Consider the following 12,673-nt stretch of genomic DNA (forward strand, 5'->3'; position numbering starts at 1 on the left):
CTTCAATACAGGAAACTGTTTCTCTAAGTTTCTGTGTTTGCTTTCATCTCTCTCTCAGTAGTTACGGATTCAAATAGTCTCTTGGTGCCACGTTCTGAGAACGTATCACAGAACGGCAGCTGTCTTTGGATCAGCGCATTATTTTGAGCACCTGGCGATGTCCCGTAGGAAAGAACATGTTATGTATTAATATGAGATCTCAATTGTTTCTCGAAGATAGAAATGGAGAGCAGATGGAGAACCATCTTCTGCTTTTTCAGATTTTTCTCTTGAGAAAAAGACTCTCAAATGTGTCTCCGTTAGAGTTTCAGAATAAACCTATATAGGCAAATCATTAATAGTGAGCTGGTTAACTGTGCAAATCTGGCTGGTTAAGTTAATTGGTTAAGCCTTGTTGGGCAACTTATGTCTATAATCAGCACCTAAAACAAAACATTTTAGTAGAGCAATCCACATATATTTTAAACTCTACATATTCTATGTCTTATTTCTTTATAATTTAATTATGGCTATCAAAATAAGACTAAAAAATTCATCTTAATCGACTGACAGCCATAATTCTTATTTATTTTGAGAAATTTTAGGACAGTCATCAAGGACAACAACATCATCATGAGAATCTTGAGCTATAAAGCGTCCAATATTCATTCAAGTTTGATAAGGACCAAAAATGTGTTCAGTTCCTTTATAAAGTGAGACTGCAGAGAAAAATACAGTGACAGACTGAAAGCTTTTTTCTGCAAAAAATAAATAAATAAAAATAATCGGTTTAAAAGCTGTACTACCCCTCAATCTTCCTGACAAAACAATGAAAAGCCTCTGCTTCTAAAAGCACTGGTAGCCGTCCATGCATAAAAGCCATGAAGCCAACAATTATTCTTCAATTTGGAAACCTACCCCTGTGTCAATACATAGCCTATATAGAAACATTTGTTTTTGTCTTCAAAAGATGCATGAACGCTAATCTGGCAACACTGGCACCATCTCCAATTTAACCACAGTGAAAACGCTTGATGACTCTCAATAGCCGAGGCTCCAATTCATCTCAAGATCAGATTTTACAGGGAATTCAAAGAAGAAGAAAAAACAAGCCGCCTTTCATAAGAGAAGCCTGTTTTTTGGTTGCTCTTTACAAAATATAATTTTGATGAGAATCCATAATGTGCCAATGAATAAATCCCTCTGATGTAATCTGCCTTCTATGAGACCGCCTCAATGTTTCTGGTTATTGACACAGTCATGCATTTTGCTTCTCATTTCATGGACTCAGATTCAGGATAATGATCTTGACAGCCAAGGCTCGAGACGTGCTGCACTTTCTGTGCGTCGGGTTGGCGAGGTGTGGGGATGGATTCCCCCTTTTCTATCCACTGATTGATCATGATATGTGTGCGCGCCTGGACACCAAAAGGGTTATGAATGCTTGTTAAAGCTCCACTGTTGCCACGGAGCGGCTGTCACACTTTAAGAAGTTGCCGAGGGTATTAGCAGGTATGAAGACAGTAACTTCAGCGAGTTAGAAGCTGAGTGAGGTGCTCCGTCACAACTATGGCAGCGTTAACAGATTTGTTAAAGAAGATTTGCTTCTGCAACTTTGTAAGCTGCACTGTTCTGAGGAGATACTGAATTTGGAGTCTTTCCTCTCCATGCTTCTGCTGCGAGATGAAAATAATAGGAAAAAAACAAGAGAAAGTAACAGGAAAAAAAGATTTCTGGCAGGAAACCCAGAGTGCAAGAGATTTGAAGCAAATCCCCCTGACAGCAGAGTAATGGGCTGCTGGGAGATGGGCTTCAGGATGGAGGGATGGAGAAACGGTCTGGGGGTTAAATGGATCTTCCCTCCATTACAGCTGATCAAGTGACGCTTAATGGGCATGAGTCTATCAATAAGAAAGAATAAACATCCCAGCGGTTTCAGTGCGCTAAATTAAATCTGAGCCGTTTTACAAAGCAAGAGGAAGATAAGACGGAAGACAGATAGATTGTAGATTGTGCATCTCTAAATCGTGCTCAAAATGCTCTTAAAACATAATGATGTACAAAATGGAAAGTGCTGTGGAGAGTGAAAGACGAGAGAGAGACTAGTCAGTTAATTTCAATGGTGCTGCAGCAGGCAACTACTTGATAGACAGAGATGCAAAAAAAAGAAAAACAGTCAAAGCAAAAGTCTGAGGAAGAGCTCCCTATGGAGGAACTGACGGCACATTGTGCAGTTATGAGATTTCCTCTGAAATGCATTTTTCATGAGTATTTAACAGCCGTTGGTGCACGTCTCTGAACTACAGGTGCTTCGCTGACAGCATTAAACCAACCAAACAATGCGGTTCCAAACCACTTTATATCCCTAACAAAACACTAAAAGCGGCAGTTACTCGTGGTACCATCACAGCTTAAATCAGTTTACCAAAGAGGAGAGAAGCAGATGCAACACCTAGCGAGCAGCCTACCTAGATCAAAAGCACCAAAAATGCTATCTAGGTAAGTGGCTCGCTAGCTTTTCAAACACAGTTAGCAGTATGCATGTTTTCACAACGACAGATTCTGGCTCTTACCTGAAAGAACCTCTAAAACATTTACAACCTAAGAGCTTCGGCAATATGGCATGTTTGTTGCAGCCCCACAGATCTGGCAACCCTGCTGTGGATGCACTGATTGGAACGGCGAAGAAAAAGACAGGAGAGAAAGAGAGAGATTCTTACCTGTTGTCATTCAGCTGTGTGTATCTGGGCTGAGGGTCTGGATCTCTGTCATTCACATCATAACTGGCGTCGGGATCCTTAAAATAACACAGCATAAATCAAAAGGATCAAACTGCAAAACTCAACCTTCAGTTGTCACTGAGAATACACTGGATTTTTTTCTTGCATTGCTTAGATGCACACCTACCTAGACTGCATTTTTAGGCATCGCAGACATATTTGGATATTCACACTACTATTAAAACTACATTTTTGAATAATTAAGTAGTTGGTATAATTAGGCTAATTCAGGGTCATGTCCGCCGCACCAACGTGTCTCTTAAGGAGCTAACTGCCTGCTCATTTGAATTCAATTGGTAGAGATGGCTATGGTGAAATGCCACAAAGCCCTGAGACACCTGAGGCAAGAACAATTTGAGCAGAGAGTATTATGGGATAGAATGTACAATAAGGCTGAACGGAAATGTTCGGTAACATCTCCAGATACCTCATGAAGCCTTTGTGAAGAGTGTAATTTCTATGCAAAACTAGGTATTATGGAAAGTTTTCATAATCCTGAGTATATTACTGAAACTAAATTTATACTGTGCAAAGTACTTTAACAGGAAATGATGTTCTTGTGAATCAGAACATTAAGAATTCAGTGGACCACGAATGTTCAAAATTACATTTCAAAACCGACTAGTATGCGGGCCATGTGAATGACTCATCACTGTTAAAGGACAAGTTCGGTATTTTACACTTAAAGCCCTGTTTACAGATCGTTTCTGATGAAATAGAACGGTTAAGATAAAATTTTGGACAAATGCTGCTGTCCTGAGAATTTTAGGTTTCTTTCGCTTTCCCCCCCACCAGTAGACTGGGTGTATAGGTGCACTCGAACACTCCTTCCTAAAACACATTAAACTTTCGTTTACAAAGACGTGAAACTCACCGAGTGGTCAGGGGTGTCCACTGATATGCTCACACAAAAATCGCTGCAAAATATGCTTTCCAACAGGTTTTATCGTAGTTTTTGTCTCCTCCATTGACTTGCATTGGATGTGCTGTGAGGTACGGTATTACTCCGCCGCCGGAAACTGAAATGGGGTTCAGGGGTTGTTTTCTTCTTCTTCTTCGTGTTTTTTTTTTTTTTTTTTTACGGCGGATCGCAAACAATGAAATGCCAGCGGTTTGCTTGCAATTGGCAAAGGTGCATTATCGCCACCAACTGGGCTGGAGTGTCTATTATTCAAGCTCTCAACGGAAGAATCTACGGGTGTGAGACGTTTGGAAAAATAGGTCCACAGTTTTACAACGAATGGTAAAACACCTGTTGGAAAGCATATTTTGCAGCGATTTTTGTGTGAGCATATCAGTGAACACTCGGTGAGTTTCACGTCTTTGTAAACGAAAGTTTAATGTGTTTTAGGAAGGAGTGTTCGAGTGCACCTATACACCCAGTCTACTGGTGGGGGGGAAAGCGAAAGAAACCTAAAATTCTCGGGACAGCAGCATTTGTCCAAAATTTTATCTTAACCGTTCTATTTCATCAGAAACGATCTGTAAACAGGGCTTTAAGTGTAAAATACCGAACTTGTCCTTTAAAATAGCCCTGTATAATTAGGCTGATTTAGGGTCACGTCCACCACACACAGATCAGATGCGTTTCTTATGGGTCGCTCATGAAAGATGTGTTATAAGAAGTGTGATTTAATTTGTTCTAATGTTATGAATTTAAAGATGCAACTTCACAGATTTTACCCTGACAGTGCTGACAGTCTAACAGCACCACATGCCAACAACATGCTATAAATATCTCCAAAAAGTTAATTCATCCCCTTTATCACACCACTTCTAAAAAAAAATAAGAAATAGAGATTTCTGCATGATTAAAAAAAAAAAAAAATTAGATATCAGACTATTTGATAATTGATTGATCACAATTATTAATAAATTATTGCATTTACAATTGTATTTCAATTAATTTAATTTGTTCTACTGTAGTTCAAAAAGGAATCTTTTCATTTCATTGTTTTTTCAAATAAAAGTTAAAATTACAACAAAAAGAAATTTATAAATGTATTTCTATTTAAATCTACACTTATCGTTAAAAAGTTTGTAGTTTGGGGTTAAGATTGTTTTATTGTAATTGACCATGTTTTTGACTCTTATGCTCACCAAAGCTGCATTTATTTAAACCAAAATACACTAAAAAAAACAGTAATATTGAGAAATATTACAATTTAAAATTACAGTTTTCGATTGTAATGTATTTGTATATATGTCACTTTTGATCAATTTAATGTGTACTAGCAAAACTAGAATTAATGTCTTCATTAAGTATTAATTCCTTAAATAATTACTGACCCCAAACTTTTGATATTGACATAAGTATATAGATATCAATGCCTGCTCTTCAAATAGCTTTCTTTACAGTTTGTGAAAAAAGATGGCTCACATAGTTTCTCGCCAGATCAGGGTGATCTTTCTCAATGCCGTCGTCAAGGATGGTCACGACTACTCCTCTTCCTGTGAAGCCTTGAGCCCAGGCCTCCTTAACATTCAGATCTCCGTGACTGGGATTGAACTGCAAGGAAAAAGACTCTTAACCATTACTAAGATTTTACATGCAAGTTCACTAGAGGTGGGCAAAACAAGAAATAATATTTCAGTTCTTTTATTTCCCCCTAGCAAAGGCAAATGTTGGACTCAGCAAAGCTCCTGTGTGCGGCACAGAGGAACATGAGCCCTCCAAGCCATTCTGGGAGGAGGGGGAGTTAACTGAGTCTCACACAATTTGACCGAGACCTCCCAGTAGGGGAAAGCCAAACTGCAGTACTTTACTCACACACGCTGATATTTTACCCTTGCCATTGAGAGAGGTCCAGCCGCTGGAGCTAATGCAAATGAAAGATGACTGCTCACACGGTCACACACTTTTCCCTCCCAGATGGCAGCCTGTCAGCAGAACAATCCCAACAAGGTGCAGAAACTCATTCCTTTTAAGCCGACAGCTTTTTCCCCAGTGAAGTTCTCATTCTATCTCCTTTTCTCGCTCTATTTCATTTCTTCACACTTTGCTTTATGTTCAATGCCATCTGTTAAAACGCCACAGCTAAATATTTCCTTCAATGTGGAAAGACGAACAGAAAACAGAAATGTGGAAATTGGGTGCAAAAACACAATGAATAACTTAAATGGGCATGTCTTCAGGTAACTGGCCCCTTCGCAAACCTTCTCTCCCCAACAAAAAACATAAAAATAAGCAGACAGAATAAAATTGCTCATCATTCTGTGTTGCTTCTTCAGAGTAAACAACTTAAAAAGCATTCATTCCCTTGTCAACAATGATACGATCTCCATTTTCTAGTTTACAAACACAAAGCACAAGCGTTTCAGGTGATGTTTGACAGTAACACGTACAGATGTGGATTAAAAAAGGTTGTGAAGGAGCCAAAACTCTAACAAATACGTATGCTAATGGAGAACGCCAGCTCTCGCATTTGTTTTGTCATCCTTGGCCTAGGATGCTCTTTGGTCGTTCGGTTCCCGCATTAATATGTTTTAGACTACGGCGTGTGCTCTGAATACAGAACGCAGCTTTAAAAGCAGTTACGCAAACAAACATTTGAAGACACACAGATGCGAGCGGGCATTCATACATACACCCACACACAGTCATTATTTTGTGTACGTTTTTTTATATACTCAAGTGAGCCAGACTCTGTCATCACATAATAAAATGATTTAAAAGATTCTGCGAAGGTTAATATGATGTTGTGTCTTCTCTGTCAGCGAGACGTGACTGTCAATACATTAGCTCGCTTCACTTTTGGTGACTGCCTGTGTGTATGTGTGTGTGTGCAGGTCAAGGGACTAACCTGATAATAAATATGTATATATTAATGGCTTATGTATGCCACCAATTTATTTGAATACATCTGTGATGTATTTTAGAGTCAAACTAAATATTCTGCAGGAAATAATATAGGGTAGGACTTGTGTTATTCACTGTGATTTGACAGGATATATTTTATATATATATATTTTTTATCGTCCTCTTATGAACTCTTCAGCTGTTCAGTCCTTGGTCAGGTCAAAAAAGTTGTTTCAGAGGCTGAGAAAGTTTTTACATTGTGATGAAAAATTCGGACAAACATTTTTCTCCTTGCACTGATTTTTCTTTTACAATAAGAGCAGACATTTATTAACCAAGAAAAAGGGTCTATTTTGATGTTATGTCGTCTTGAGACTATGAGCACACATAATATTTATATATTTCAAAACAGACATGGGGGATTTAGAGCGGGAAAGAATCAGAGAGAATGTGAAAGCTCACAAATCAAGGGTGGATGCCTTTCCACTGTAGAAGCACTTTAGATACATTGCATTTAAAAGCTCAATGTACAACCACAAACAAATATATACAGTAACTTTTAACATACCAGGTACCACTGCTGAGGGAATTTTGGATCTGTGGGTTCAGTATGAATGTCTCTCTTGCATCTTCGCTTGGAAATCTGCTGCTCTGCCCAAATCACCTGAAAACACACACACACACACACACACACACACACACACACACACACACACACACAAGCACACACACACACACACACACACACACACACACACACACACACACACACACACACACACACACACACACACACACACACAAGCACACACACACACACACACACACACACACACACACACACACACACACACACACACACACACACACACACACACACACACACACACACAAGCACATTAGAGGCAGTTTTTCAAATATTACACACCTACATCCTTGAAAAAAATAAAATAAAAATCACACTCTTCTCTATTTTCACCTTTAACTCAAGGTATACGTCCCTTCTGCACAGCTTGTCCTCACTCTAAAAATACCCACATTTCACACTATCCCCCACTGTTCTTTTCAATCTGATCTTTATAGCGTTTCATTTAGCTCTGCGAGCATTTGTGCATTATTTTTTTATGTGGTTCTGTGTCCCACCCAAATAAATAAATAAATAAGATCTCATTGATATATCATTTTTATCTCTTAGACAGCAATCTAGAGTTTAACGACTTTTCGACAGTAATGCGACAACATGTAAGTCTGTGTTAATTCTAATGCCTGATCTGTGACCAGTGATTTCTGACATATAATGATTCATACACTCAGATGTTCTTTGTGTCAGTAAATCAGACCAGTGACGAAACGGTCAAATTCACATTGTTTATCTTAGTAGGATGAAAATAATCTATTATTTAAACTGTGATTAAATTACATATAGAAAGCGATCAAAGAATACTCCCTTTGCAATCAAACAGCGCAAGTTTATTCTGGACTCACGGCAAAACTCACGTTATAGTCAACGAATCTCTTGATGAAAGCATTCCTTAGTGTGCAGAAATCGAGTTGCAATAACGAGATCACTGCATTCATGCGCTCAACATGTCTGTGATCGACTACAATGCACATCACTGCAACCTTTCATGCCCCGATCTAAATATAATGATATAGATCTAAATATAATGCTATAATTAACACTTTTCATGATTGGTAAACCTTGAGAACTGTAATAGTAAAAACTTGCTAAAAGATTTCGAGAGAGTTAAACATGTAATACTTAGCTATTTCATATACAAAAGCTGTAAGCCAATCACAGCAGTGGGCGTTTTACTAAAGCCTCACAGCAGACACGCTCCTTCAAACAGAGCGTTCAAATAAGATGGCTAAAATCAGGGTAGGAAAAATGCATTTTATTTCTAAATTATGACAATTTTATGTAAAAATTATAAGTGCACCACAGGAAACATTATAAAACAATAAAACAATGCAGTTCATGACCCCTTTAATCAGCAATTATGAAAATGGGTTCTCAATATTTTCTCCTTAAAAAAGATCAGTAATCACACACATTTCTTGTCTAGTGTTTCATACGAGATCTCAAAACGCCTCACATTTAGCTCAGATTTGCAATGATGCCAAATCTCCACTGAAAGGTGAGAGATCTGTATATGAACTCAAATAATTCTCATTCATCTCTTTCTATATCAAATTATCTGAGCAATACTATCCACTTTATCCACTTACTGTTTGTCTATTTTTCTCTCTAAGGGAATTTTAGTTGAAACATCTGAGACAAACACTTACATGAAACATAACTTAAGAATTGCATTAAGTCTATTGAGCTATTAAAGAGGAACCTCTGAGCAAAAAAAAAGTCCTCTGGGCAGTTTTGTGTGATGAGATGGACATGACTAACACAGCGCTCAGACATTAGCATTCACACTAACTGAGAGGTATTAGCAGTGGAGTATGAAATCTAATTAGGGCCCAAAGACTTATGGACATATGAAGTGCACTCTCTCCAAAACAATTGTTTTAAATGAGCTTAAAAGTCCACGGACCCTCTGCCTCATATACAGGATTCATTTTTCTTTTCACAAGGGGACGACCAGAGAGCCCACAGATTAAATCGATTAACTCTTGCCTCTTTCTCATTCTTAAGTCAATTCTATCAACTTCTCTGAAAAAAAATCCCACAGATAAGTTAGAAGAAACTTTCTTCTTGGAAAAGACACCTGAACAACACTTTGGCGTTTCACCACACAGCATTGTTTACATAATTAGATGTGTGCTTGGAGGTAGTAATTTACTCTCTTTTTTATTTCAGTGACTGTGGGAAGAAAACGAATCATCTATTGGTTAATGGAAAGGTGATATGAGGAAGTAAATGCTATGTGACTGTTTTGTGTATGTATAAAAACTATATATATAAGCGATGCACCGATACCACTTTTTCCAGAGCTAGGCGCTACAATGTTCCAATCATTCGTCAACTGAGAACAGGATGACTAATCGATTCTTGGGATTTAAGAATCGATATCGGTTCGTAAAAATGAGAATCAATTAAAATTGAGAAATCAATATTTTTTACCCAGCCCTAAATAAAAGTCTTGCTTCCAACACATCGGCCAAACAGAAAAGCTTACTGGCTGATGTCGACATTTTAAAAATGCTAAATATCGTCCGATATATCGGCCTTGGCGATAAATCGGTTGACCACTACTCAAAAAGTTGTTAAAATCCCAGATTTGCATTACCAGATGGCAATGTAATGTGCTTCAAACCAAACCAAAGGATCATTTAAAAACTGCTGCGTATGTGCACTTTTTGTATGTCAGTGCAAAACAATGAGCTTAATCCTTCCAGTCTAACAAATGGATGGAATGGACTGCATTTATATAGCGCTTTCACAGACCTATGGCCACCAAAGCGCTTTACATAGCCTCACATTCACCCATTCACTCACTCATTCACACACCGACGGCGGTGTCAGCCATGCAAGGCGCCATCCAGCTCGTCGGGAGCAGCTGGGGTTAGGTGTCTTGCTCATGGACACCTCGACACTTGATCAGGTGGAACCGGGGATTGAACCACCAACCTTTCAGTTTGTAGACAATCTACATGAACCACTGAGCCACTGCAATACAATACAACAATACAAATCATTTTATTATTATATACTTTTAAGTAGCAATCGTTCACAGCAAGTGTTCTGCTGAAAGATGACGGAGATTCACACACACACACGCACACTCAAAATCCTTTGAGTGAGTCGTCCTTTACGCCCTTGTTTTACAGTAATGCCAGCACTGGTCTAAATTTATCATGAAAAAAGCAAATGTGGACTAGGGCCAGGTCAGATTTGGAGGAAGAATGCATTTCCTGTTCCTTTCACGTTTTGCTGCCCTTCGTTCAGCAGCAAACTTCTGAGAACTCCAATTTGACTTCTTGCGAGGGAATGAAATTCCGGTTAGCAAGGGAGTAGACGTTCACGTACTTGCATTCAATTTTGTATAAATTCCCATCGCTTGAGGGAATGTGCTTACAAGCGGCAGCCTTCAGAAATCTGCTTTATTAGCATAAAACCATGCTGAACTCGGAATGCAGAGCAGGCGTTGCATGTGTGTGTGCTGTACGTGTGAGGCTTGTGCCAAGATGAACCCTGGCAACAAGAACGCTTGACCCACCGCAACAGAAATGGGCCCAGAGCGGAACCCTGACGCTGTTTGCCTTGCATAAATAGAGGCTAGCACACAAGGGAGCAGTAATCCAGCTTGTATCTTCCCCTCTCTCGTTCTCTGCTGTCATGGATCAGTGTTAGGAGTCGTCGATGTCTTTCGCTGGCATCTGGTGGGCAGGTGGGGTCTGGAAGGGCATCAGTATTAGCCATGTAGTTGGATCTCCGGAGCGTGCACAGAGTTTTAACTAGCGGCTAAAGCTTCAGAGAGTGAAGATAAGAGGCTGGTCAGCAGAAGATCTATGGGAGCCTGCAGCCAGCGGCCTAAATACGCAGTCGCCTGAGACGCTTGAGCTGCTCTCAGATAACTTATCGGCACCAGATTGTCCCATCTCCTTTTATCTTGTTTTTTTCTCTCCCTCTCTCATCCTGTCTCATGTCCCCCCTTCCTTCTCATTTTCTCTTCTCACATCCATCTCTTCATCTCATTTCATCCTATTTCGTCTGTGGCCCTTTTCCCTCATCTCTTCTCCTCTTGTTCCCTTTCATCACATCTCCTCCTGTCTTGTCTCCTAACTTTTCATATCTTCCTTTCATCTCTTCTTTTTTCCTCCACCTCTCATCGAATCTCAAACCTTCCTGTCATCTTCACTCTCATCTCCTGTTTTCCTCTTCTCTCCTCTTTTTTCTCTTTTAATTTCTCCTCATTTCTTATCTTGCCTTCCCCCCTCTCATATCTTCTCCTTTTCCTCCCCCCTTTCTCTTTTCATTCATTTTCCTCTCATCTCCTCACCTTTCGTGTTCTCTCATCTCTTCTTGTTTCATCACCTCCCACTCTTTTCTCACCTCTATTCTCCTCCGATCTCATTTTGTGAGCTGTACAGTTGTGTTTGTGTTTGACTTTGCGTGGGGCTGGTTTTTACCTGTGGCTCGGCATGCAGTCGGACATGAACCCCGTGATGGCCGGACAAAGATCTCCTCACCACACCCCTGTGCTGGAAATGATAATAGTCCCCGAAAACCTGCAGACACACACACACACACACACACACACGGAGGTGATATATTAGAGTGTTATTCCAAAGGAGCCATGTCTTACCCACCACACAAGGTCATATGGTCTTACACTCTAGAGGGAAACACACTCATTAACTCCAGCACCTGCTCACAGACCTGGCCATCTTTCTCTCCAACACACACACACACACTAGGGGTGGAACGGTACACAGAAGTCACGGTTCGGTTCATACCTCGGTTCAGACATCACGGTTCGGTACGAGTTCGGTACAATGGAGGGAAAAGCAAAACAAAAATGCAGAAGGCTTGTGCATGTCTCAGACTGTACCACCAAAGGAAAATAAATTACTTAAGCCTTGCATTTTTAAAATAAGTTTTATTAATAAAGTAAAGGCATAGAACCAGTTTATTTGTAGTGCACTAACAATAGTTTTATATAATTAGTTTATTAATTAAATTAATAAAAAGACAAAAAGACCTTGAGATATGTTTGGTAATTGTACCTGAATTAATTGAAAATTAATTTGCTACATTTCAGATTAATATATTTGTTTTCCTTAAAATTTTTATTAACAGTAACTTAAACACTTTGCCGTTTCCACTGTTCGATCGCGCCCGCGTCTCACACACACACACACACACACACACACACACACACACACACACACACACACACATATATATAAGTAAACACTTTGCGACTTTTCGATCACACCCATGCCCCTCTCTCTCTCTCTCTCTCTCTCTCTCTCTCTCTCTCTCTCTCTCTCTCTCTCTCTCTCTCTCTCTCTCTCTCTCTCTCTCTCTCTCTCTCTCTCTCTCTCTCTCTCTCTCTCTCTCTCTCTCTCTCTCTCTCTCTCTCTCTCTCTCTCTCTCTCTCTCTCTCTCTCTCTCTCTCTCTCTCTCTCTCTCTCTCTCTCTCTCTCTCTCTCTCTC

At 39.6% G+C, this 12,673-nt stretch overlaps 1 protein-coding gene across 3 annotated transcripts in view; it reads right to left on the reverse strand.

The window, feature by feature from the left end:
- The window catches only part of furinb (furin (paired basic amino acid cleaving enzyme) b), an 85,932-nt gene that overhangs the window by 26,338 nt on the left and 46,921 nt on the right, over positions 1 to 12,673 (reverse strand). For 2 of the 3 annotated variants that reach the window (XM_081356817.1, XM_081356818.1), the window contains exons 3-6: positions 11,644 to 11,742; positions 7,127 to 7,222; positions 5,140 to 5,268; positions 2,700 to 2,776 (exon numbers count right to left, since the gene is read on the reverse strand). In XM_081356817.1, the coding sequence (XP_081212943.1) occupies positions 2,700 to 2,776; positions 5,140 to 5,268; positions 7,127 to 7,222; positions 11,644 to 11,742 (401 nt within the window). The remainder of the gene's footprint in view (positions 1 to 2,699; positions 2,777 to 5,139; positions 5,269 to 7,126; positions 7,223 to 11,643; positions 11,743 to 12,673) is intronic. The other variant, XM_081356819.1, reaches the window with a different exon arrangement.

Source organism: Scardinius erythrophthalmus (genome assembly GCF_964197995.2).
Source record: "Scardinius erythrophthalmus genome assembly, chromosome: 24".
Classification (NCBI taxonomy): Eukaryota; Metazoa; Chordata; class Actinopteri; order Cypriniformes; family Leuciscidae; genus Scardinius; species Scardinius erythrophthalmus.